The 27,991-nt window shown below is 47.7% G+C and overlaps 1 protein-coding gene across 2 annotated transcripts in view; it reads right to left on the bottom strand.

Moving 5' to 3' along the window:
• The window catches only part of Efcab6 (EF-hand calcium binding domain 6), a 177,819-nt gene that overhangs the window by 87,945 nt on the left and 61,883 nt on the right, over positions 1–27,991 (bottom strand). Inside the window, exons 7-10 of one of the 2 annotated variants that reach the window (XM_052161364.1) lie at positions 27,858–27,970; positions 26,827–26,829; positions 18,287–18,405; positions 7,520–7,668 (exon numbers count right to left, since the gene is read on the bottom strand). In XM_052161364.1, coding sequence (XP_052017324.1) covers positions 7,520–7,668; positions 18,287–18,405; positions 26,827–26,829; positions 27,858–27,970 — 384 coding nt within the window. The remainder of the gene's footprint in view (positions 1–7,519; positions 7,669–18,286; positions 18,406–26,826; positions 26,830–27,857; positions 27,971–27,991) is intronic. The other variant, XM_052161365.1, reaches the window with a different exon arrangement.

The following is a 27,991-nucleotide window of genomic DNA, read 5'->3' on the forward strand; positions in this document are numbered from 1 at the left end:
AGCCTAGCAGCCATACCAGAGCTCCTGGTTCAAGGACAGCCCTGGATACTCAGACAGCAAGCTTGCAAAACAGCCAAGGTTATGACTGAGTTTCCTCCCAGCCTGCTCCACAGCAGTGGCTCTCAACTTGTGCGTCATGACCCCTTCTCAGGGGTCACATACCAGATATTTATGATTCCTAACAGAAGCAACATCACAGCAATGAAATAACTTTATGGTTGGGGGGGGGGGTCACCACAATGTGACGAGCTGTATTAAAGGGTCACGGCATTAGGGAGGTTGAGAACTGTTGCTCCAAAGGCATCTCATTCAAGCCAGGCAGGTCTGTCTACCACGAACCAAGATGACTTCAATAAGAAAGGGAGACCCCAAGCAGTTGGGGTGCCAGCAAATGGGGCTCTGAAGGATGATGACCATGGAAAGCCATCGAAGCAGCAAGGTCTGTTGGGTAGAGCATAGGCTCAAAGAAGTGTAAAGTGTAGGGGTTGGGATATTGAGATCTGAGTCCTGTCCTTTGGAAAGTCCCTTTAAAGGCTGCTGGTCCTTGTACCACCAACCACAAAGACAGGTATCCTGGGTTGGTTCAAATGATCCTGGTCATTTGCATAAGGAAGCCATCTTTGCTGCAGATGGTCTAAGCAGGAAGGAGCCTGCTAACCCAAGACACCCCATGCTGCCTTCCATTTGTTTCAGGTCAAGGGTGACTCTGAATGGAGCAGCTGAGACCACTCAGGGACAGGAGCTTAGTAGACACTGAAAGCCAGATAAGACCTGCCCATGTAAACACAGACCACGGTGGTAAGATCAGGACTCTTAAAAACTATGTCTGTTTTCCCATGATGCTCTGAGTCTACAGCAGAGAGCAATTAGGGACACCTTGGGCTGAGAGAAAGAAGGGTGTGCTTAGAGGGATGTGGCAACAACCCTGTGGACCAAGTGACCCCAGCACAGGTCCTCACAGGCACTCATGACTACTCCTAGCTCAGTCCTAGTGCAGGCTGCTTATCGTAGACTCTGATAGGACTTCCCCTCATAAGGGAATGATGCCCTGAGTCTTCAACATTCACCATTTAAACTGAAAAAAAAATATAGGGTTAGGAACAAGTAACTGACAGCTCGGGGCACCAGTGTCCTCTCTAAAGCCATAATGGAGACTGAACAAGTTGTCTTTATCCAGTGAATGGGCCACTCCAGACAGGATCTACCGAGAAAAGTTTGTGCACATTAGAAATCCACACAGGGAACACAGGTTAGATTAAATCATGAACAATCATTTAAGATACAACAATGCAGACTTCAAAACCAAACCCAGCTGGGTAACAAACAGAACTGGCTGTCAAGATTACTGACCCAACCCCCATGTGATGGAAGGAGAGACCTGATTCCTGTAAGTTGTCCTCAGACCTCCACATGTGTGCTATGCCATGAGCATGCATGTGTGTAGGGGTGGGCATAAGGCGCGCGCGCACGTGCGCGCGCACACATACACACACACACACACACACACACAAACAAATGTAAAAAAAAATATGGATAAGCTATTTTTAAAACACCAGGGAGGAAAATGGTAGTTTAATAAACAGCAAGAGAAAAATAAATCATCCATTTGGAAAAAAAATTTAATTTGAACATCCAATTTATATTACAATGGATTGAAGTGTTTAATTTTAACAACAAGACATGGGCTAGAGCAGAGCTTCCCAACCCAAGCTGGGCAGGAAGGATGAGGGACAAATTTAAATGACAGAAGACAACAAAGGAAGAGAAGATGGACGAGTTTGATTATATTAACACACAATCTTGAAGATACTGAACACCCCATTAATGGAAAGGAAATAATAGGGGAGAGAGAGAGAGAGAGAGAGAGAGAGAGAGAGAGAGAGAGAGAGAGAGAGAGAGAGAGCGCTCTTACAAGGATCAGGTTCTTTTCAGACGCATACCTGATTACAAAGAATTAAACCTGAAGGTGGTAAAGTTCACTTTAACCCCTTCTGTTGCAGCCGACAGCTCATTAGGATATGAGGAAGATCCCCACCAAGCGAGCAGAGTCACAGCATGTTGGTACCTGGAGGCAACCAGCCTCAGTGTCAGCCCCACAAAGACAAATTAAGTCAATTACCGGGCACCGCTTCATGCCTCATACACGATCAATATTTAAAATGTTAATGGGCAACTCTGGGAGGGAAAGTGAAACTGGACCACTCACAGTGAGTGGCAGCAAAGGTACACTACTAGGGTGTTGTTCTACGGGGACAGCTGGGCAGTCCTGCGGAAACTTGCCTTCAGCGCAGCAGAGTACAAGGTCAGCGGCTTCCCTAGCCTGCAGGAAAGGTCAGCGTGTAGGAGGCTCTACAGGGTGGCTCTACAGTGGCAGGCTCAACAGAGCTGTCCTCCGACCTTCACGTGTGTGCTCTAACACGGGGACTGTTGTGTGAGTTCGTCCTCTGGGCCACACAACTACCATCTTGGGGAGTTCAGCTGTGCTTTCTTGCATCCTCTCAGCTGGTCCTGTTGACTGTTTACCTCTCTGGAGGCGGTGGGAGGCTCTGAGACCCTCCCCTGAGCGTCTGCCCCCACCTGTCTATCACCTATTCTTTGCAACTCTGCCTTAGCTGCACTTGGCCACGGAGAAAGCCAGAGATCTGGAAAGACTAGGGGAGGCACTCCACTGTGTGGGTAAAAGGAAGTCCTCATTCCTGCTGGGTAAAGGCTTTCCAGGTGCACATCTGTCGGGGTACACCTGTAGGCACACCCATGCACCTGCATGCAACCCTCACCTACACACTAGGAAACCCAATGAACTCATTGGATTTTCAGGGTGAACTCTGGTGGAATCATGCCTTTGTTTGTCCTTGGGGGCTTAGGAGAAGAGGAGACAGCACAGATTTTAGTGACATGAACACAGAGAAGAGGTGGGGAAGGAGAAGAGAATATCTCCCATCTTCAACATCAACAATCTTAAACTAAACCAAACAAAAAAAAAATCCTACTTAAAAAAATAGCAAACAGTATCAGTAGCAAAGATCAAAGAAGAAATACATCAGAGTCTAGAAAGTGATAGAAGAAAATGTCGTAAAGCTAAGAGGTGAGCTTTTGAAAAGTTAAACAAACAAGACTCATGGTTAGCTAGAATAAGGAAAAGAGAACACACACACATACACACACACACATACACACACACATACACACACACATACACACACACACATACACACACATACACACACACACACACACACACACACACACACACACGGCCTTTCTCAGAAGGAGGCTAGACACACAATGGATGGCATGGAAATCCAATAGATCCCTAGACTATTATGCTCCAAAGTGGGGTGCCCTAAAAATGAGGGTCTTCCCAGACACGTGTAACCTACCATGGCTAAGCCACACAAAGACAGAAAACATAAAAGAATGGGGAAAGCTAGGCACAGCAGTGCATGATTATAATCTCAGGCCTCAGGAAGTTGAGGCAGGAGGATTCTGAATTTGAGGCCAGCTTGGGAAACTGTCTAAAAACCACATTCTTAAAAAGCTAGCCAGTAGAAGACACCTGGCAAACACTAGTTAGAAACGTACTACAGTGTTTCAATACTAGATAAATCTGTCCATCAGTAATTTTTGTGAGAGAAGGTCACACCTTCAGGTCTGTGCACGGGGGTCACAGGAGTCACACTGGGAAATGCTTTGAGTTTTAAAATACTTCTATCTATAGTAAAGGACCTAGGAAGGGACCTCAAGTCTCCGTATGTTTTCAAATGTTCCCATACGTTTGATACTTTGCAAATCACAGCCTGAAGCTGCGTGACACAGGGTTTCTGCCGGCCTGCATTTTGACTCCGACCCTTGGATGTCATGTCAGAGCTCAGAAACGTTAAGATTCAGGACCACTTCCAAATTCGGGTTTTCTTTGTAAAAATATAATGCTGTACATGTGTAAACGGCGGGGGTGGGGCTCTGCGTGCATGCCTCCATGTGTGTATAGAGGTCAAAGGACAACCGTGCAGAGTCAGTTCTTTCCCTCCACCTTTATGTGGGTTCCAGGGATTCGACGCAGGTCACAGGGCTTGAGAAGCAGGCGTTTTCACTGAGCTACCCCGGCGAGCCACCCCGCAGCAGCCCAGAATGGGGATTCTCAGGCTGGAGATGCTCGAGCCATATGTAAATCGGGATGCAGACTGCAGTATTCTCTGTCAAGCTGCAATCCAAGGGATTCTGAGTGGGGACAGGAAAGCGGGAGAATGCTCAGAAACTCTGGGTCCCTGAAGAAGAGGCTCCACCAGGAGAACATGGTGGCCACCTGCATCTCCAGTGTGCTCGTCCTGTGTGCCTGGGGCACTCCTCACCCGGCTGGAATCTGTTCATCTATTGGCTTTGGCATGTTCAGCACCTAGAACAGTGCCTGGCAGAGGAAGGTGCTCGGAAAATGTTAGCTGAGTGACATTCTGCCTGTGCACCATGACGATAACTTCCAAGAATATGAAGCCAGTAGCAAAGGTGTCTGAGCCAGCCGTTTCTATTTTTAAAGTCAAAGCAACACTGCAGATGTGCCTGACTACTCATCAAGAAGTTTCTTATGTGTGTGGATGAGGGTGTGGGGTGATGAAGAGGGTTGGGCAAGGGGGAGGGGCTCTTCCCCTTGTTTCTGTCACCTCTATTACATGGATGTTATGATCTTGAGGCCACCGGGGGCTCTGCATGGCCACTAGCTATTCAAGAAGTAAGTCCTGAGGTCGGTCGATCAGCAACCGAGCTGTTTTCTGAGCCAGGGAGCACGGACTGTGCCTAATTTGCTTCTTGCTTTGGAAATCCTGGGTCTGGTCCTTCTTCATCGCACGGTGCAGTGAGCATGCCCCGGAATGAACCGCTGCAGCGTGGCGCTGCTCTTCCGTGACCCTCAGGCATCTTTCCTAGGGGACCTCAAAGCAGCCCTTGTCACTGAGAGTTCCACAGGACACTCTTCCCATTTTCTTCCATCTCACTCCCTGGAGCAGAGGCTCTTCGTGGGACTTAGACAAGAAAACAAGGCAATGTGACCAGTGTTTTGTCTCTATTGTCACATTCCCATCTGGGGGGGTGGGCACAGAGGTTCCTTCTAGAGATCAGCAATCCTGGTGTCAGCCAAGAGGTAGAAGACATTGGGGCATTTTATCATATCAGAAAGCAAAAAGGCTTCCAGAGACCAAGAGGGGCCCAGCAACAGGACACAGGCCCTAGCTGGTGAGGAGAGGCCCCACCTGCTGAAAGGGAATGCAAATCCCTTCCTGTTCAGCAGACAGTAGGGGCTCTCCAGTTTTGAAGGGCAACTGCTGCTAAGGAGGTTATCTGGCATTGAAGAAACGAAGGCTGTCTGTAGGGGAGACCATTGCCGGGCCAAGCTTGTCTTAGAAGCTGCTGGCCAGATGTTGTGTTTGGACAAGGGCTGCTCCAGTGATTCCTGTCACACTCAGTGAGACAGTGAGGCCCAGTCTGATGAGCAGAGAGATGAACATTTCTCTCTTCTTTCAGCTCCTTCCCATCAGCAAGGTGAGTTCTTCAGGTTCATAGAGATAGACCTGGGAAACAATTACCACAGGGGTACAGGAGCCTTGGAGAGGGGGGTTAATACAAGCACCTGTAGTGCTTTTGCACCAGGGGAGCCACAGAATGCCCAGGGGACTATGACATCTGAGCATAATGCATCCAGTTATCCCGGCACTGGAGGCTGAGGCAGACGGGATCTAAGCTCAAGGCCAGTCTAGGCTACACAGCGAGACCTGTCTGAGAACATTAAGGCATGAGGAGAGAGGGGAAGGGAGGCAGGGGGAGAAATAATTAATGAATCAAAACATATGGGATACATTTAAATTTGAGGGTTCATAATAAAGAAAGGGTGATTAGGTAAAGATTCCTGTTGCTCTCTGGAGAACCAGCTCCTTATTTTGAGAAGAGGCAGCAGAAGGACCAAACCAATGGCGTTTCTTTGCAGTTTGTACCCCAGTTCCGTGGCTACTGTTTTGATTTGTCTGAGGCAGGAGCAGACCAGCACACATCTGTGGAACTTCAGCAGCAATTCCTGCACCCCACCTTGCTGTAGACAGAGCCCCATTTGTGGCTGCATAAGGCCCGAGCGCATCGTGGGACTCTCCTGTGACCTCCTATCTCGCTGTTGGAGTGCCGGGTGACAGATACATGCTATTGAGTCCAGCTTTATAGGGTCCTGAGGGTCTGGATTCATGTCCTCACGTTTACAGGGCAAGGGCCTTACCCACTGAGCTTTCTCCCTAGTCCTCGACTCTCCGATCTAACCGTGGAGAGGGCACAACTCATCCCAGAAGCACTGCAACACGGCAGAAGGACAAGCAGGGATATTACCACCTTCTGGTCTCTAGGGAACGATGGGATTTAGGTCTGATTGGCAGTGACAGCTAACATGAGCAGACAGACAAGCTGCCCACACATCTCACCAGTCTGTGGAGCTGTCTCGCCTAAAGCAGATAAATAAAACCATATCCATGAGTCGTCGTTGTCGTTGTCGTCGTCATTGGAGGTGCCAGTTCAGGGCGGGAAGCTACAGGAGGGACAGGGGACCATAGGAAACGGAACTGTGGGTTATAACAAACAAATCCAGGTTATAAGAGACTCCAAAGAACATTTAGTCTACCCTTGCAGGAAAGGAACAGCTGGGAAGGAAGCCTGCAGATTAACAGGGAATCAAGGTGTGCATACAATTTTATGCATACTTAACAAAAGCTTGAGTTTGAAGGAAGAAGGAACTTTACTTTAGGAAATACCCTCACCAGACTGCCCTGTGGACAAGCTTGTGGGGCATTTTCCTGATTGATGTACAAGGACCCAGTTCACTGGGGACGGGGTGTGACGTCACCCCCTAGGCTACAGACTGACCAAGCCGTGAGGACCGTGGCCTCTGCCTCCGTTCCTGGCTCCAGGTTCCAGCCCCCACTTCCCTCGGTGATGGAGCATGACCTAGAAGCTTCAGATGAAATAAGCCCTTTCCTCCTCAAGTTGCTTTTGCCCAGAGTGTTTTATCACAGCCACAGAAACCTAACTAAGACTTGAGGAGAGCCACGGATGGCAACGTGCAGACTTGATTTAGATTCCAACTCTCAGATACTGAGAAAGAGAACAGGAGCCGAGCGGCGCGCTGAACCCTCGATGGCTATTTATTAATAATGCCGACAGTCCTGTCTGGTGGGAAGACTGTCTTAGCGTTATAAAGAGTTGGCATCTTTTGGAGGCACAGAAATGAAAGGCTTGAAGTTTATTCTCCCAGACACCAGGGTGGAGGCTGATGAGCACAGGCTCAAAGGCAGAGTCCAGCACGGGCTGGTGGCTCTCGGAGCTGGCGAGTGAGCCGGAGGGCGGGTCTGCAGTGCTTTTCTCTTTGCCTTCGCATATGTAGGGAAATCTCAGAGGCAGAGTTTAAAGCACTAAATAAAATATAAATAAGGCTCTGCTGTGTTGAACCAGCTGACGTCTGGGGGAAAACCTGTCAAGAAAACGATCGGATTCTTACCTTCTCATTAACTGGATAAAAATCCTCCTCGGTAGCCGGTACACGAAGGTATCAAGGACAACCTTCAGGTAATTCAGAGAGATGTAGCCACCTTTGGAGGGGTCTCCTGCGCTCAGGGCTTTCTCGATCTTTTCATACGACTTTGAAAACTGCAAGGAATTAAAATTCGAGGGTTGCCTTCAGTCGAGTGAACATCCTGGAACCTTCCAACCACTTCGTGTTTTTGTTTCTGTTAAACCAAAACCTCCTCACATCCCATCTCGGAAAACTGATCAAAAAGGTTACTGCGGCATGTGCTGAGCCTCAAATGTTTAATTGATGAGATCACTACAAGCAACAAACACCCTGCTCACGGCTGACAAGTTTCTCGGGGAGGGACACCGAGGACGACAATGTTACCTCTGACTGCAGTGCTAAAAATACTCCGCAGCTCCACCAGGGAGATGCATCTTAACACGCTTCCTGCATTCCCTGCTTCCTGCATTCCCTGCCGTGAGCCCACACCGAGCGAGAGCGAGCGCTTCTGATTAAGTCCAGCCACCAGGCTAATCAGCTGGGAGCATTTTATTAGAAATAGGAGTTGATTTTGTGGCATGGAGATTGATTAATATTAGGATTACATAAACACAATAGACACCAGACACACCTTGTAAATCACTGTGTTTTAAAGGGGAGGTGATTCCAAGAGAGTAAACCAGTTCTCTTCTGGGACTCTGAAGATGCCAGGGAGTGGTTCAAAGCTGTTTTCTCAAGACTCATTAAAAACACTGCAGACACTGGTTATCGGCTGTGGAACATTGCTATTTGTTATTAGCTGATAACTATATTTCTTTCCACCCATCTCACTTTGTCTGGACTCAGTTTTTCCTGCTAACTGGGAAGGCACAGGAAACTGACGAACCACCAGTTAGTTGGGCGTAAAAAGTAACTTTCTTTAAAGGTGTCTGGAACACTGATGAACACACCCACCCAGGGAATAAGAAGTACGTTTAGAGATGCTCCTGGGTGGGCACAGCAGTACTGGAGATCTTTAAACACTGGGAGGGATGAGAGGGCGAGGGTGATGGCTCCTGATGAAGGAATCGCCCTGGCCAGATACAATCCCTGACACCCACATAAAAAGCCAGATTCTGCAGCCTGCACCTGCAACTCCAGCACTCCAACAGCAATGGGGGCAGGCCCAAAGTCGTGAGCCAGAGTCTGGAGTACACAACACAGTGATGCACACCATACTATGTTAGTAAGGTGGAGGGGAGAACCAACTCCCAAAAGCTGTTTTCTGACTTACACACACATACACATATATGTATGCATGCACACACATGTGCGTGCACACACACATACACACACACACATAGAGACAATTTTAAATACCTAAAAATATTTATTGATCCAAATCTCTTAGAAAGGGCCTAAGCTTCCAAGAAAGAATTAACATAAACTTTGTCTAAGATCTCCTGCTTTTTCCATGGGAGGGAATGTCCTCTGAGCCCCTGCCTGGGGGAAGACTCAGACAACTGAGAGTCCTGTGTGACATGTAGTCTTCATGTGTTTGCTAGGCTAATAAAATCTTTTTTTTTTTTGTTTTGAGAGTGTGTCTCACTCACTAAATAGCCCTGGCTGGTCCAGAACTCACTCTGTGGACCAAGCTGGCCTCAGACTCACAGAGCTCTGCCTGCCTCTGCCTCCCGAGAGGAGGAAAGCCTTATGCCACCACACTCAGCTAATGGAATCCATCTTAATACCCCAAAGGCACGTGGGCTTCAAGGAGGCTTTTCACATGGCCTCTGCCATGACCAGGAGCTTCTAGAAAAGGAATAAAACAGGGAGAGTATCTAAATGATGTCTAGAGTCTCCAAAAATTCCTGTTTATTAAAAACGGAAAGGCTTTGTGTCAGAAAATCACAAGCAATTCAGCAAAGCACACAAAGGGACCAGAGTAGGGGGACACCTCGAGTCCTCAGCTCTGCACTCCGAGAGCTCACAATGCAGCCATAGTTACAAAGACTAATTTAATCGGGCTGGACAGATGTTTTCCTCACTTAGCACAGTGTGTTAAAACATTCTATTAAGGGCCAGGGCACACCTGTGTTGCTCTTTTAGGTGACATATGGCATACCATGACATCAGTGATGGGCAGCAAAAATCACGGTCTGCTTCCATCTTGATGCAAGTGGTTCTATAAAGAAATACCTCCACACACCCGCCTCAGTGAGAGCCATGGTCTCTCCCCAGCACCCTGCCTTTTTCTGTCTCACTACTTGTTGTGTTTACAGCTGAGGACATTTGTCTCTCACCCTTCTCCTCTGCCAGGGCTGGAGGACACAGGACAGCAGACCTGGGACTGCTTTTGTTTACTAATAGTGACCAAGAATACAGCACAAATTTGGCATGTGTTCATATATATTCAATATATCTAAGAGTGGATGTGTTTTATAGGGAAAAAGGTTCTAAACAAAAGCTGCAAAATATAAAAAGATGCCTCATGCCTTAGCAGAAAGAATAACAACCGTCAACATCCCAGTGGAGACTGCATCAAAGGGCAGATGAGAACAAGTCCAACCCTGTCGGGTGGAGAGACTGTGGACAGAACTCTGTATGCCCATGGTGGCCGTGTAAATGAGCATGAGCGAGGGGAAGATGCTTCAGTCAAAACAGAATCCTGTTCTAGAACATCAACACAGACTCCACGTCTGGATGGTATGCTCAGGACACACAGCACTGTAGCCAAAGCTATGAACATTCCTGGTAGGACCTAGTAACACACCCCAAATGCCACCACGGGAGAACATTGGACCTATACAGTGTTCAGAGGACAAACACTGTGTAGGGGGAGGTGACACACTGTACAGGAGGAGTTGACAAACACTGTGCAGAAGGAAGTGACATACACTGTGCAGGAGGAGGTGACACATACTGCAGGAGGAGGTGACACACACACTGGGCAGGAGGAGGTGACATATAAACTGGGCAGAAGGAGGTGACACGCACTGTGCAGGAGAAAGTGATACAGATACTCTGGAGGAGGAGGTAACACACACACACTGGGCAGGAGGAAGTGACACACATACATTGGGCAGGAGGAGGTAACACACACACACTGGGCAGGAGGAGGTGACACACATACATTGGGCAGGAGGAGGTGACACACACACTGGGCAGGAGGAGGTGTCACACACACACACCGGGCAGGAGGAGGTAACACACACACACTGGGCAGGAGGAAGTGACATACACACACACACACCAGGCAGGAGGAGGTGACACACACACATACTGGGCAGGAGGAGGTGACACACACACTGGGCAGGAGGAGGTGACACACATACATTGGGCAGGAGGAGGTGACACACACACTGGGCAGGAGGAGGTGACACACATACATTGGGCAGGAGGAGGTGACACACACACTGGGCAGGAGGAGGTGACACACACACACTGGGCAGGAGGAGGTAACACACACACACTGTGCAGGAGGAGGTGACACACATACATTGGGCAGGAGGAGGTGACACACACACTGTGCAGGAGGAGGTAACACACACACACTGGGCAGGAGGAGGTAACACACACACACTGGGCAGGAGGAGGTGACACACATACATTGGGCAGGAGGAGGTAACACACACACACTGGGCAGGAGGAGGTGACACACATACATTGGGCAGGAGGAGGTGACACACACACTGTGCAGGAAGAGATAACACACACGGTGTAGGAGGAAGTGACACACACTGTGCAGGAGGAGGTGACACACACACACTGGGCAGGAGGAAGAGATAACACACACTGTGCAGAAGGAAGTGACACACACACACTGTGCAGGAGGAGGTGACACACACACTGTGCAGGAGAAGGTGGCACACACACTGGGCAGCAGGAGGTGACACACACACACACTGGGCAGGAGGAGGTAACACACACACACTGTGCAGGAGGAAGTGACACACACACACTGTGCAGGAGGAAGAGATAACACACACTGTGCAGAAGGAAGTGACACACACACACTGTGCAGGAGGAGGTGACACACACACTGTGCAGGAGAAGGTGGCACACACACTGGGCAGCAGGAGGTGACACACACACTGGGCAGGAGGAGATGACACATACTCTGAGCAGGAGGAGGTGACATACAAACTGGGCAGAAGGAGGTGACACACTGTGTAGAAGGAGGTGATACAGATACTCTGCAGGAGGAGGTGACAGCACACTATGCAGGAGGAGGAGACACACACTGGGCAGAAGGAGGTGACACACACTGGGCAGAAGGAGGTGACACACACTGGGCAGGAGGAGGTGACACGCACTGGGCAGAAGGAGGTGACACATACTGGGCAGGAGAGGGTGATGACAGACTCTGTGCAGGAGGAGGTGATGACAGACACGCTGCAGGGGTCGGTGACAACTGAAGACTGCACCAGGAAGGTGCCAAGGCAGCTGCATTTTCACATGGGTGTACCATATTCTAAACACACATGGGAAAAACCACAGAGTGGGCACAGCCAGGACTGACAGACAAGCAACGGGAGACAAAGGATGCATTGTGCACGGAACATCAACAAATAAGCACCTTTTGTGAAAATGTCACACAGTAAAAGAACAAATTCTTTAGAAGGGTGTCCCGAAATAATCAAACAGTAAGAGATAAGGAAATGTTAGAGCTGAGGTTGTGGCAATAAAAATGACAGTAGTACAAGAGGTAATAAAATCACAAACAACAGGGAAAAGATGGGGTCAGCTGAGCACTAACAGGGTGGAGGAATCTCAAAGCAGAGAAAGCTAAGATGGAAGAATTAATGCAACCTAGAGCAGGTAACATGGTGGCCATCAGGGCAAGATGACCCAGTTCAAAGACAACTAGGGACAGTACTGAAGGCATGAGGGAGAGGAAGAGTGGAAGAAGGTGTGTGTGTGTGTGTGTGTGTGTGTGTGTGTGTGTGTGTGTGTGTGTGTTAGGACCTAGGATATTCACAGGATCTGTGAATTCCTGAAGCTGAATCTCAAGAATGGTCCCATGCTCCAAGAACTGCTGTCAAAATGTTCTGAGCTAGGACACACATAGCTCAGCGTGGCTTTTACATTTCATGGGTTGACAGAAAAACATATTTGGGACACCGGGAATCAGCTGCAGGAGAGCCATCAGGATGACCTTGGAACGTCAGAGCAGCAGCGGAAGCCAAGGGCAATGGAAAAACATGCACTCCATTACGATGAAACGAACTCATGGTATAGCCATGCACAGCCAGACTCTGCTCAGGTCTAACCACACAAGGCACACGGCTTCCTATGTGTGGATGCAAGGGAAACAGGGCACCGTGAGTCTTTCTTATTACCAGACAAAGAAACCTAGCCAAGCAAAAATAAATCAGTAATAGAGAGAGAGAAATGCCCAGCGCACCAAACTCCACCGGTGACCACCAAATATAGCTGAGTATGACAGGAAGGCCAGCCATCTGGGGATTGCCATAACTGTACAGAATATAAATATTACCAACTCCAAGAACATAACATAGACACCAAGATCTGTGGGATGGGGGGCTGGGCAGAGGAAGCACAGCAAGTGTCAGTCAGTTGTCACTTGTCACCAAGTTCCACGGCAGCGAGCCAGCCTCTTCACAAACATCACCACCTCTTCAGCTCTGCCTGGTTCTCTCCATCCCTTTCGTGGTGTTAATGTCCCTTCAGGGACTTAATATGTTGTGTGGGAAACAGACATCCGAAGTTCCAGGATGTCTTCCTGTCATTTGTGATTGGCAGTGCTGTAGCAGGTGGTGACAGCTGGGACCCCAGAGCCACACTGCTTGGACGTTGGGACGCATTGTGTACCCGCCTCCTGCCTTGGTGCTCTCACAGTGTCTATCATTCTGGGACTGAATTGGTAATTCCAGGGCACCAGAGATTTGGCCTGTTGAGGCATGACCCATGGACAGGGTTAATCTTGATATCACGTGATACTGAGGCTTGTTTTACTCCTGGTAAAATCAACAACATTTAAATTAAAAGTGTATGTTTTTGTTTTGTTTTTTTAGTGTTTTCTTTTGAGACGTGGCCTTTCTGTGTAACTCAGGTTGGCCTGGAACTCTGATACCCCCCGCCTCAGCATCTTCAGCCCAGCACCACAATGCCCAGGAACGGGCTTCTTAGAAAAGCCTGTCTATCTTTTGCCTGCTTGTTAATGCAGCCATCTTTCCACACCTGAACAAAAAAGAACTTGAACAGTGGTCACAAAGGCAGGCTGGGCTGCTCTGGGTTGGGGATTGGGGTTTGTGGACGACTTCCTATTTCCTGCATGTGCTTTCCAAAGAAGCTCACTTTTTTTTTTTTTTTGAAGATTGTGTATTTTCTGAAGGTCACATTTTCATGGATACAATGAGGTCATTCGCCAAGAAGAGAAAATGAGCTCTGCCAGTTTATCAGTAGATATGAACATTGTCCTTTCTCGGTTCCTTTCACTGACGCCGGCTTTGTCAGGGTTTCCTCACTGAAATGTCCACATTCAATTTGCAAAATTCTGTGTACATTAAAAACGGTTATTGAGGCTGCAGGGATGGTTCAGTGTGCTGTTGCAGATCTGACTTAAGTTTCCAAGTTGGGCAGCTCACAATCACCTGTTAACTTTGGCTCCAGAAAATCCAGCGCCCTCTTCTGGCCTCCTTGGGTACCTACACACACACACACACACACACACACACACAAATAAATAAATAAATAAAAATAAAAAGACCATTTTTAAAAGGCACAGTTATTATTCATTTGTCATTTGTGCCATCATATTTTGCCAGGCTGGTCTCATGTTCATATAAAGTTTTACTGTACAAAAAATACGTTTCCATTTTTATGCTGTGAAACTTTGCCTTCTTCCTTTTTTTTTTTTTTTTTTTTTTTTTTTTTTTTGGCTTTCCTTCATACTCATAGACACTTTAATTTCGAACTTTCAATTTTCCCCTGGACTGGGGCTGCAGCTTCAGTTTGGTGGTAGAGGTCTTGCTCGGCACGGTCCAATACTCAATACCACAAAAATCGCTTTCATCCACACCGCTTACTTGAAGTTTACAGTAGTCCCTATGTATAGAGATTGGCTTTGTTGAGGACTTAATAGGTGACAAGCTTTCCTCCCAAAGTGTCTGGCAAACAAATTATCTCAATGATAATTTCATTACCGACAGTGATGTTCTAGTGGATAATAATTTCATAGCTAACTTGCCCCTCCAGTGCTTCACTGAAATATCCCGTGCTGTGTGTGTAAGCTGTGTGACAGCTAGCTTTAACTGTTGTCTTGACAGGACCTACAACCACTCAGTGAGAGACTGTTCCTATCAGGTTGGCCTGTCTGTGGGAGATGGTCTTAAGTTAACTGACACAGGAAGACTCGGCCCAGTGTGGGCAGCGCCATTCCCTAGGCAGGGCCCTAAACTGTGCATGGGTAGAGAGAATGATCTGAATGCAATCAAGCGAGCATCGAGCCTCATTTCTCTCTGCTCCTGACTGTGGGCAGGATGTGTTTAGCTGGAAGTTCGTGCCTTGACTACCCCACAATGATGAACCGAAGCTGTAAGCTGAAATAAATCTCTTTCTCCCCAAGCTGCTTTCTGTTGGGTGTTTTCTCACAGCAACAGAAATGAAACCAGAAATCTAGGCTGAACTCCTGGCACAACTTGACCCATTGAAATTGCCTTCCCAACCTGCACTGGCTGTCCACTGCTGCGCCAGCTCTATACTGCCCCAACTGCTACACCTTCACAGGATTTAAACATAGGAGAAATCCTCAAGCTTAACTTTTCAAAAAGTACATATATAATCCAAATATAAAGACCAGAGATAATGACCAAACCCCAACCCAAAGTTAGAAGATCCCTGTTCATTTCTTCATTAACAACCGACTCACACCCAAGGTTAGAAGAGGCCTCTTCAGTCAAGTTTCTTTTATGTCACACAACCCATGGTACCATTCCTTTATATGTTTTCTGTATTTTTTTTTCCTGTTAGCCAGCAAGTAGCACAGAAGATACAGTTAAAATTAACTTCTCGGGCTGGGGAGATGGCTTTGTGGGTAAAAGCGGACATCAGAAGACGTGAGTTCAAACCCCCAGCAGCTGTGTTATCGCATGGTCATGTATGCCTGTAGCCACGGGGTTGGTGGCTGGGGACAGACAGGTCCTGAGCTCTCACCCATCAGCCAGCACAGGCAAAATGGAGAGCTTAGGTTCACGGCAAACCCTATCCACCAAAATGGAGAGTGACAGAGGAAGTCGGCTGACATGGACACTCATGGGCTCTGCACCTGCACACACATGTGCTGACAGCAAACTCATATCACAGACACATACCCACACATGCATACCTTCCGGGCTCACAACTGACACCCACATATCCCCACTTCCACACTCCAAAGTCACACCTCATACATGCACACTCCAAACCTACACCCCACACGTTTATACCACAGATCATATTCACACACACACACACACACACACCACATTCAAACCCCACACCTCAATACTCCCACATTCATACCTTACATCTATGTTCCCCACATTCATACTTCACACTCCCAACACATAGCTATACCTACACACCCTACACCCACACATACCTACACCCACACACCCTACAACTACACATCCTCTACCAACACACCCTACACCTACACACTCTATACACACACACCCTACACCTACACATCCTCTACCTACACACCCTACACCTACACACTCTACAACCACACACCCTACACCCACACATACCTACACCCACACATTCCTACACCCACACACCCTACACCTACACATCCTCTCCTACACACCCTACACCTACACACCCTACACCTATACACCTTACACTCACACCCCACACCTACACACCTTACACTCACACCACACACCCATGCCCATCACACTCACACCCCACACCTACACATCTTACATTCACACTACACATCCATTCCCCCTACAATCACACCCCACACCTACACACCTTACACTCGCCCCACACACCCATGCCTCTCACACTCATACCCCATTCGTATGTATACATCCCCATGGCAACACCCCATGCTCCCACACAGAATTAGCTCAGTCACTGTTGGCCTCATCAGTACATCCTGAGGAGAGGTCTCTGGCAGTCGGAGGGGTGCTGCTGGGAGCAAAACAAAGTTTCAGAGTCACACCCCGACAGAAGTTTCCAGAGTAACACCCCAACAGAGTATCCAGGATAACACCCAAAGAGAAGTATTCAGAGTACCCCAACAAAGGTATCCAGGGTAACACCCTGACAAAAGTGTCCAGGGTAACACCTGACAGAAGTGTCCAGGGTAACACCTGACAGAATTGTCCAGGGTAACACCTGACAGAAGTGTCCAGGGTAACACCTGACAGAGGTGTCCAGGGCAACACCTGACAGAAGTATCCAGAGTAACACCTGACAGAGTGTCCAGGGTAACACCTGACAGAAGTGTCCAGGGTAATACCTGACAGAATTGTCCAGGGTAACACCTAACAGTGTCCAGAGTGACACCCTGACAGAGGTGTTCAGGGTAACACCCCTATAGAAGTGCCCAGGGTAACACCTGACAGAAGTGTCCAGAGTAACACCTGACAGAAGTATCCAGAGTAACACCCTGAAAGAGGTATTCAGAGTAACACCTGACAGAAGTGTCCAGGGTACCACCTGACAGAAGTGTCCAGAGTAACACCTGACAGAAGTGTCCAGAGTAACACCTGGATAGAGGTGTCTAGGTTAACACCTGACAGAAGTGTCCAGAGTAACACCTGACAGAAGTATCCAGGGTAATACCTGACAGAAGTGTCCAGGGTAACACCTGACAGAAGTATCCAGGGTAATACTTGACAGAAGTGTCCAGGGTAACACCTGACAGAAGTGTCCAGAGTAACACCTGACAGAAGTGTCCAGAGTAACACCTGACAGAAGTGTCCAGAGTAACACCTGGATAGAGGTGTCTAGGTTAACACCTGACAGAAGTGTCCAGAGTAACACCTGACAGAAGTATCCAGGGTAATACCTGACAGAAGTGTCCAGGGTAACACCTGACAGAAGTATCCAGGGTAACACCTGACAGAAGTGTCCAGGGTAACACCTGACAGAAGTATCCAGGGTAACACCTGACAGAAGTGTCCAGGGTAACACCTGACAGAAGTGTCCAGAGTAACACCTGACAGAAGTGTTCAGAGTAACACCTGACAGAAGTGTCCAGAGTAACACCTTGATAGAAGTGTCCAGAGTAACACCTGACAGAAGTGTCCAGAGTAACACCTGGCAGAAGTGTCCAGAGTAACACCTTGATAGAAGTGTCCAGAGTAACACCTGACAGAAGTGTCCAGAGTAACACCTTGATAGAGGTGTCCAGGGTAACACCTGGCAGAAGTGTCCAGGGTAACACCCAGATGGAGGTGTCCAGAGTAACACCTGACAGAAGTGTCCAGAGTAACACCTTGATAGAAGTGTCCAGGGTAACACCTGACAGAAGTGTCCAGAGTAACACCCAGATGGAGGTGTCCAGAGTAACACCTGACAGAAGTGTCCAGAGTAACACCTTGATAGAAGTGTCCAGGGTAACACCTGACAGAAGTGTCCAGAGTAACACCCAGATAGAGGTGTCCAGGGTAACACCTAACAGAAGTGTCCAGAGTAACACCTTGATAGAGGTGTCCAGAGTAACACCTGACAGAAGTGTCCAGGGTAACACCCCAACAGAAATTGCTTCTGTGGCTGTCGGCTAGCCTGTGGTCACACTTCAGCTCTTACCTCTTGGCAAAAGGTCTTCTCCAGGTCATCTAAGGAGTAGTTCTTCCAGACATCCTCAGATGATACAGTGTCGAGCAGCCTCTTGCCATTTTTGGCTTGTTGATTCTCCCTTGAGGGTTCTGTTAAGAAAAGACCACGGTGTGTTATTCACATTGTAAAGGCCATTCCTGAGCCATTTGCTTCCGTTCATCACATACTTGGTAAAAATTAAGATGAATGAATGAAGACGAGGATGGGTCACTGCATTCACTACACTGAAACAGACTGATGACTGGAGGAAAAAAGGAAGGAAATTAGCCTTCTGTGGGTTACTATACACCAGGATAGACCCTGAAATGTGGGCTAGCCTTCTGCATGTTTCTGTATGCCAAGATAGGAAACTAGTGCCTTTCTGTATGGCACAGACTTCACCAGAGACAGCGAAAACATCAAAGCCAGAAACCATTTGCTCTTAGGCAGGTTCTCTGCAGAGAGCAGTGGAAGGAAATCGAGCAGGGAAAACCTCTCTTCACTTACGGGAGCAGGAAGCCAGTGTGTGGCCACATCTGTGATCCCAGCTCAGCAGGCTGAGGCAGGTGGATTCAGTGTTTACAGGCAGCCTGAGCAGATGTGAATATCCAAAGGCTAGCGATGGAGACGGGCATACAAAGAAAAGTATAGTACGTGTATAAAAAGGGTTCCAATCACGGATAATTTAAAAAATCTACTTACAATAACAAGGATACACTACTTATTGTGGTGAGAATTAAGAAGGATGAGAACGAGGAGGCCGAGGACTCAGGGCTAAAGTTTGCACAAGAGGAACTGAGTTCGAATCCCAAGCCAGGAATGGCTCCACACACCCATAACCCAGTGCTGGGGTTTCAGAGAGATGGGCAGGTATCAAGGGCTGAAGTGGCAGGCCCCAGGTTCAGTGGGTGTTCCTACAACCAAGACAGAGAGAGTAGAGGCAGATACCTGGATAGTCCTCAGGAGAGTATACCTACACATATGTGTGCACAGACTTGTACACCACACACATATATAGACACACACACATGAATGTGCATACACACACACACACACACACACACACACACACAGGCTGATATAGGACAATGGCAGGAAGCAGCCCCCACTTGGCACGGAAGCTATCCACGCGCGAACATTCTGACCCCTGAGCTGTACTGCTCACTTGTCTGCGCCACAGCAGACCACCTGGCACAGGTGTGCATGCAAGGACACTTTCTGCAGTGTCAGAGAGCCCACGACACAACTCTCCCAGCGGTGTTCACAGGGAGCACATGGATGTCGCCAAGACTACGCAATAGAACACAGCAGTCAAAAACAAAGACCTGGACTGGAGAGATGGCTCAGACGCTAAAAGCCCTTGTGGATTTTGAAGAGGACCCAGGTTCAACTCCCAACACCCGCATGGCCACTTACAACTGTCCGCAAGTCCATTTCCAAAAGATTTGATGCTCTTGACTGACCGACATAGATGAGGTACCCAAATGGACATAGCAGAAAAACACACACAATAAAATAAATGGTAAAAAACAAGAGAGACCTGTCTGTGACACAAACATGACAGTTTCTTTGCAATGTGACTTAAAGGGCACTTAATATAATTTAATTTTCATTTTCTCACTTATTTTGTATGTCTTATCTATCCATCATCTACCTACTTATGCATCAGAAAAAAATAACTTGGGAGGATCTGACCCAGCAGAGGTATAGGGTTCGTAGGTGTGTGACCCAGGGACATGGGATTGGGTTTGTTTGGGGTTTTATGCATTTGGCTTTTGTTCAACAAGCCTGTGGGCTTCTCATAGCAGCAGCAGAAGAAGTGTGTCTCAAGTGCAGCCATCTTGTCTCTCAGCGTCGGATGTGAAGAGGCACAAATGGTTCCCCAGATTTATTTCCTAAAATGTCTGCAAATAAGCCACAGCCAAATGAGGCATGCTTACTTCAGCGACAGCTAACAGGCTGCCAGTCATCTGGAATCCCACATCTCATCTCCAAGGGAGGAAAAGAAAAAGAGAGACCCTTCCCCGGGTCCCTCTGAGCCACATCAGAGACACAGAGTCAGTCTTTCTGGCTGGGTCTCATGGTGTCTCAGAATAGACTGGGCTGTGACCTGGCCAAGGTGGCTCTGGGTTCGCAGCAGGCTTGCTTATACTTCATCAGATCTCTACTTTGAGATCCAAAACTGAAACACACATGCATACACACATGCGTGCATGCATACACACAGTATACACACATGCATGCACATATACACATGCATACACACACACACACCACATTATATCACATCACACTCAAAGTCAGGACAGCCCACACATCCCCTATTTGAACAAAATGCAGGGTCCTGTGGGCTGCAGGGAGGAGCAGGAGGCCTATCTGGGCAGGCCTACCTGTGAGGACTCATCTCCTGAGACACTCTCTCATCCCAGGACTCGTCATTCTCTTCTGATCTCTCTCCCTCCCTATGATTTTTTTCTACAGAGTTTGGTTTTTCGTTGAGAGGGCTGTGGTGGGATATGAGTCCTTTCCATGCTGGGTAACATCTACACCACAATTCCCAGAGAGGTGCATTAAAGGGGTCTGGGATCCCCCTGGAGCAGCAAGCAGAAACGGTCCCTTGCCCCCATGTGATTGCCTCCCATGCCCAGATAATTGGTGCTCCTGACATGCAAGGCACCTATGGGGGCTAGTGTAGCCAAAATTAGAAACTATTGTCCTATATTCAGAAAAACCAAAAGTAACGATTTCTGGAACTCAGTCCAAAGGTAGGAACAGTACCAAGTCCAGGAACTGCTGTTTCATCAACACCTGGGCATGTTCTAGCAAATTCCATCCTGTAAGTCACAATTCACAGTGGAAGGTCACAGCAGAGGCAGAGGCAGTGTGGGGTGTGAAGAATCAAGTGAACCCATGCAAACAACCCTGATTAAACTAAACAGGTAATTTTTAAAAGAATAATGTAAAACAGGCATGCACCTAGGAGGGGGTGGAGAGAAGTGGGATAGGAAGAGAGGGCTCTAGAAGTGGGGACATAAGGGAGGGGAATGGGATGGACAGGATGGAAATCTATTATATATGTGCATAAAATTGTCCAAGAGGAAGTGAAAATTATTTCAGAAAATAAGTTTAGAAAATTTAGAAAAAAATTATGTATTGTCATTCTTAATTACAGAAGTGAAAATTTAAGACAGATGCAAAGAGACATGGATATTGTTTCAGTTCTTAGATGCCGGAGAATGTCTTCCATAGCTGCGACACTCTATTGTATAGAAAAATGTCCCTGGCAAAGCACTGGTAAGGTTAGGATGTCACACCAGAAGAATTAACAGAGGTAACAGAGTGGGGACTGCGGTGTCTCAGGAGGTTTTTCCCAGTAGGAGTTCCCAAGCTTGTAACAGCCAGGACCTTGGACACAAGGGGCAGACCATGGTCAACAAACATGCCACCTGACTGTGAGGTTGGATCTACCTGCCCCAGTTACACAGCTTTGGACTACTGTTTCCTCCCTAGCAAAACGAAGGGGGAGGGGTGGTATCTGTCCTGAGATTGCAACACACCAGATGAGTTTGTACTCGTGTGACTCCTTATGGATTCTCAACAGGTATCAGTCGGCCATCAGTGGGTAAGAAACTTCTTAAGTAATCAGAGGCCAACAACAACCGCAGCTCTCAAGTGCAAATGAGAAGGAAAAAAACCACCCCCAGGACAAATCGCACTACTATTGGCTACTAACCTTGTGTAGATTTGTGGAGAGGACCGATGTTAACTATTGCCACCACGTACTAAAATGTGTCTGTGTAAGATCACAGATGCGTTAATTAACTTGACTGTGGTAATCATTCCACACCACATCAAAACATGATCAAGGCTAAACATGGCTGTTGAGTATTCCTTAATACAGTTGACAGCTAAGTGTTCAGAGACTCAGCCCTGAGTTCCCCGTCCTCTACTGCCTGGTCCACTGAGGTGAGCATGCAGCCTGCCTCAGGCATGCCTTCCTTGCCTGAAGGGCTGTGTGCCCTGACACGGACCAAAACCAAACCTTTCTCTCTTAAGCATTGTCAAGAATTTGTCAAAGCAAAAAAGATCAAAACATACACAAATCACCATGAACAGGAAGATTAAACTGAAAGGAACACAGAGCAAATAAATACAACGGAGGAAAAGAACAAAAATAAAGATTATGTCAAGTAAGAAGGAAGGGTGTGGGAGGGAGGAGAAAGGAAGAGGGAAGGAGGGGCAGAAGGATGGGAGGGAGAAGGGATGGAGGAAGGGTATTTAAGAAAAAGCAATGTTTTAGGAAAGAAGATATTAAAAAGGTCTAAGACATGTGTAATATAGTAACTGGGAAGAAAATCAAGCAACAGAATAGAACAAATACTAAATATGGCAACTCATGAAATTATCCTGCAATAAAAATGACTCAAGCCTTAATAGTGAAATACCACAGGAGGGACTCGGAACAGCCAATGCTGTAACTGGGTTTTAAATTTGTCTTGGTCTTCATTGTCTGCTTGACTGGATCTGGAATCACTTAGGAGAGACACCTCTGGGCCTGTCTGTGAAGGAACCTCCAGAAGTATACTGGGAGGAGGAAAACCCATCCTGAATGTGGGTACCACCAACCCATGGACTGGACCCCCATATTGAATCAAAAGGAAAAGTCACTGAACACCGGCATTAATTTCTCTCTGCTTCCTATCAGTGGATAGAATGTGGCCATCTGTCTGGTTTCTCTGGTCTCATATCTTCCACCACGAAGGACTATATCCCCTCAAATCAGGTCCAATGTATACCTTTCCTTCCCCAGGTTGCTTCTTTCCCGGTATTTTGGAGCTGAGGAGTGGGGCCATTGCTATGACAAACAAGCCTTTGGAAAAGGTTCGTGCAAATGCAGAAGTTTGGAACTATTAGCTTGAGCTGCTCTAGAGTTGTGAGTGGAGCGTGGAGCTCAGTGGACCAGTCTAGTGAGTGTTTGGAAGACCAGAATGTGAGTAACAGTACAGACAATGGAGGTGCCCATAAAGATTCAGGGGGGCTGATCACACAAGCTCTAAGGCACGCAGGCACGCAGTTGCTTGCTACCCATGTCCTGAAAATACAAATGAGGCTGAATTCAAGAGTGAGGGACCCTATTGGCTTGACAGAGGAAATTTGAAGAGCATAGTGTTTGGGCTGTGACATTGTTACTGTTCCCTGCTCTTACCCAGGGTCACAATAAGAGAGAAGTTAAAGCTTAAAGAGGAACAGAGAGCTGTGGACAAAGCTGTGTGTGACAGCGTGGAAAGAAAGCAGCTGTGGTAGATTAAAGAAATCGGTACAATTAAGGAGAAGCCTTCCATTCTGCACTGGGACAATGGGCTTGGTCAGCAGGCCCTCAGTCATCAGAGTCTAACTTATGAATATGCAAATTTATTTGAAAGAAGAGACTTGTGGTGTAGGAACGCCCCCCCCCCCCCAGAACTCCTGTTTGAATCCTTGGCCCATAAGGAGTGGCATTATTAGGAGGTGTGGCTTTGTTGGAATGGGTGTGGCCTGTTGGAAGAAATGTGTCACTAAGGGGGGGCGAGGGGGATTTGAAGTTCCAGTATCTCAGTTCATTTCCTGCTGCTTGTGGATCCAGAAATCTCAGCTACCTCACCAGCACATCTGCCTGCAGGCTACCATGCTCCCCGCCATGATGATAATGGACGAAACCACTGAACCTGTAAGTCAGCCCCAATTCAAAGTTTTCCATTATAAAAGTTGCCATCAGCATGGTTTCTCTTCACAGCAATAGAACCCTAACTAAGACCAAGACTGAGCCTGGACTGCCCAGCTGAAGGAGTTCCCTGCCCCCAGACAACTTCCTGGGGCACTGTTGCCCCAGGTTCAGCCCCAAGGTACACAGAGCCCTGGTGCTGTGGAGAATGGGCCAGACCACATGACAAACTGGCACAAAACTTGGCACTGTTGTCAGCCCTGTGTTGAGTTTGGAGATTTGCAAAATGCCAAGAGTTATGAAGTCAGGGAGGCTTGCACCAAAGTTCCAGAAACGACCGAGGCTGGACAGCATGTGTAGAGTGACACAGGCATGGACTGGATCTGGCTCAAGAGAGAGGCTATATGTGCTTCTGGCGAGGTAGGGGTCCCATACCCACTGGAGTCCAGGTAAAACCAGCACGAGACTCAGATGCCAGGAGTGGAGTTGCAGGGCCCAGGGCTTGTCTTGCTGTGGCCATTCTTGCTTGTTGCTTCTCAATTCTACCCTTTAGAAAGACTACTTACTCTCTCTGTATTGGAAGTATGTAACCTAATTATTGTAGACTTATGAAATCTTGAGTCTCGAAGGAATCTTTGGACTTTTGACGGTCTTTTAGAAATGTTTAAATTACATTTTATTCATTTTTATTTGGTTTTTTTATTCATTTATTTTGTATACATGAATGTGTGTGGGAGAGAGAAAGAAAGAACACAAGAGAGAGAGAGAGAGAGTGTGTGTGTGTGTGTGTGTTTTCTTCTTCCACCACATGGGTCCCAGAGACTGACCTAGGTCATCAAGCTTGTAGCATCACCAAATACGATCCACATCTCAGTGGCCTGAGACTGGGCTTTTGAGAAGTACTGGGGATATTCAAGAATAGGGGCCTTCTGGAGTTGGGTTGAATGAACGATGGATTGTATTATGAGATGCCCTTGCCCTTTTAAGGCTAGAGTGGAATGCTATGATTTAAAAGCAATATGTTTGGGTGTCAGTGTGACAAGGTGTCTTAGTTAGGGTTTTATTGCTGTGACCAAGGCAACTCTTATAAAGGACAACATTTAGTTGGGGCTGGCTTACAGTTTCAGAAGTTTAGTCCATTATCATCATGGCGGGGAGCATGGTGGTGTGAAGACAGACACGGGGAGGGAGGAGCAGAGACTTCTATATCTTGATCTACAGGCAGCAGATGAAACTGGGAGTCACACTGGGTGACGCTTGAGCATACAGATGACCTCAAAGCCCACCCCACAGTGGCACCCTTCCTTCAATAAGGCGACACCTTCTCCAGCAAGGCCACATCTCCTAATCGTGCCACTCTCCATGGGCACTCCATGGGCACTACATGAGTCTCTGGGGGCATTCCTAGTCACCACACAAGGTACACACTTAGAATTGCTAGTCAGCTTGCCTAGACTGAGTCAGCTAGCTTTACAGTGCTTTAACATTCTTTGACTTTCAAACCAGTGTTTGAGATTCCTTCAATGGGACAGAAGCCAAAGCTGTGTCCTGTGTCTGCGCGCTTTGCAAAAAGCAGGACGTGAGAGTGACGCGTGGGGTGGCGGCTGCTGAGAGGTCCCCGTCTCACAAACTCAGCTCAACGCCAGCCAAGTGCAGACTCTGACTGACAAAGCTGTCTAACAAAAACCCCGGGACAAGCACAAATGAGAGAGCCATGCATTGACGACGTAAGAAGTAAGAAAGAAGTGATGCGGGGTAAAAGACGCCCCACTCACCCATGTTCCTCTTGATCATTGGGAACACTATGGAGAGGGGAGCGGGCGGAGTCAGAGCAAGGAATACAAGGAAGAAAGAGGCAGATGGCACCAGAGACATGGAAAAGGCTCTCCAGGTGATCTGACTGAGAACACAAGCCAAAGACCAGGGCTGGGTGACATGAGGGTAGAACATAAAAACTACACGGAAAGTGACACAGTGGACCCCACAGAGCTGATGAGCTGGCAGAAGCAGCAAAGGGAATGCTGAGCCTTGGCAAGAGCCATGAAAGATACAGGATGCCCAAGGAAACCATGGCACAGAAACTGGAGAGTACGCTCATGGTAGAATGCAGAGACGGGCAGCAGAGATGGTCCGACATGAGGATACAAGTCACTGTATCGCTGATGCCCCAAACTGGAAAATGCAAGACTTATTAAAAAATATATCAAACTACTACTACAAAAAATCCTTTGAGGAATTAAATTTGCAAATAGACGAGTCACCATGTTCTAGAAAACGTCTGCAGAATGCTCAATGATAAGACAGATCCTGCTCTGAAGCTCAGTATACAAAGTTCTACAAGCCAGCCACCGCCAAGAGAGGGAGTGAGGAGGCCTCGGGGTCACAGACACAGGCCTCGGGGTCACTGACACAGGGCGGGGATCAGAACAGGTGGCCTTCGGAAAGAAAAACATGTTACTCTCTGTTATTTCATCTAGCCAAGGTGGAACCATCGCTTCCTTGGGTTTGTGTGTAATTTCTATCCTGCTGATGTTCCCAAGTGACAAGGAGTAAATTCCTTGTAAAATAGCCTGGGACCTCATCTTTGTAAGAGACTCCTCGCAATCCCTCACTGCTCTCCAGTGCATGGGAAGGTGCCAGGGTGAGGCTGATGGTGCTTTTATCTGAGTGGTGCCATTGGTTGGATGGCTTACTTCAGCCTTTGGCTTGTCTGCAAGTGCCCGGTGGAGAAGAAACCAATGCGGGAGATGGCTTCAGGAGATGAAAAGAGATGGCAAAATTACCCTCAGCAGTGCCTAGCACCTGAGTCCAAAGAGCAGAGTCCTGGAACCAGCTCCCAGCAATCTGTTAGCAGAACCAGCCGGAGCCTGGGAAGAGTGGTGTTTGGGGCTTGCTGGGAAGGCAGTGCTCTGTCACAGGTGTGCCCTGAGGGGCTTTGCTAAACCTCATTAAGACAAGACCAGACAATAAGGGCAGGTTATAATCCAATCACAGGGGTACCCCCAGGTCAGGGGACAGAGGAAAAAGTCCAAGTGACCTGTGTGACTCAAACATTCTTCCCAAAAAAGTGAGCCAATGTTCTGTTCAGAACCGGCAGCAGCTGGACAGCTCCAGGCAGCCCTTAATACAGCCACAAGGTCCTCTGCTCAGTCCTCCCGCACTGGTTTCTTCCCCACTTATGGAAAAGGCTTTACCATCCAAACTCTTTAACGGTCAGACACAGCAGAAAGAAGGGCAAATGACACCCAGAGGACCTCATAAGAGCAGTCTGTGAGTTCAGGGTACATCCCAAGTTCCAGTCCTGTGCTGATGCCATATGTATTTCCTTTGCCGAGCTCACTGTTCCCAGATATACAAGCTTCTGTGTGGGTTTATGTGTCCGTGCCTGTGTGTCCATGTGTCCGTGTTCGTGTCTGTGTCCGTGTGTGTGTGTGTGTGTCCATGTCCGTGTCCGTGTGTCTGTGTCCGTGTGTGTCCGTGTGTGTGTGTCCGTGTGTGTGTGTGTCCATGTCTGTGTCCGTGTGTGTGTGTGTGTGTGTGTGTTGTTTGTGTGCAGTTACCCACAGAAGCCAGAAGAGGGTGCTGGATCCTCTGGAGCTGGAATTACAGGCAGATGTGAGGCCCCTAACAAGATCTGGGAATAGAATTTGGCTTCTCTGTAAGAGCAGTATGTGCCTTTAACTACTTCCCCAACCCCTTTCTTTCCTTCAGTCCTCACATTTTTCTTATAAATAATGGCATCATAGCTATCTCAGCAGTGGATACATTTTTCATATTAGGATATAATTCCTTAGGGAAGACCCACAAGGGAAAAACCCACAAACAGTAAAACCCTTATCGATGTGCTTGGGAAGTCCTTACCTGTATTGGACAGTAGGTATTTAAAGTTGGCATCATTTTTAACACTGAGATTCTTCAGGAAAGCATTGTAATCCACAGCGGTGGTGTTGTCGATGCTGTACTGTTTCAAGAACCTGAAACACAGACGCTCCCTC

This window comes from Apodemus sylvaticus, chromosome 17 (genome assembly GCF_947179515.1).
Source record: "Apodemus sylvaticus chromosome 17, mApoSyl1.1, whole genome shotgun sequence".
NCBI lineage: Eukaryota > Metazoa > Chordata > Mammalia > Rodentia > Muridae > Apodemus > Apodemus sylvaticus.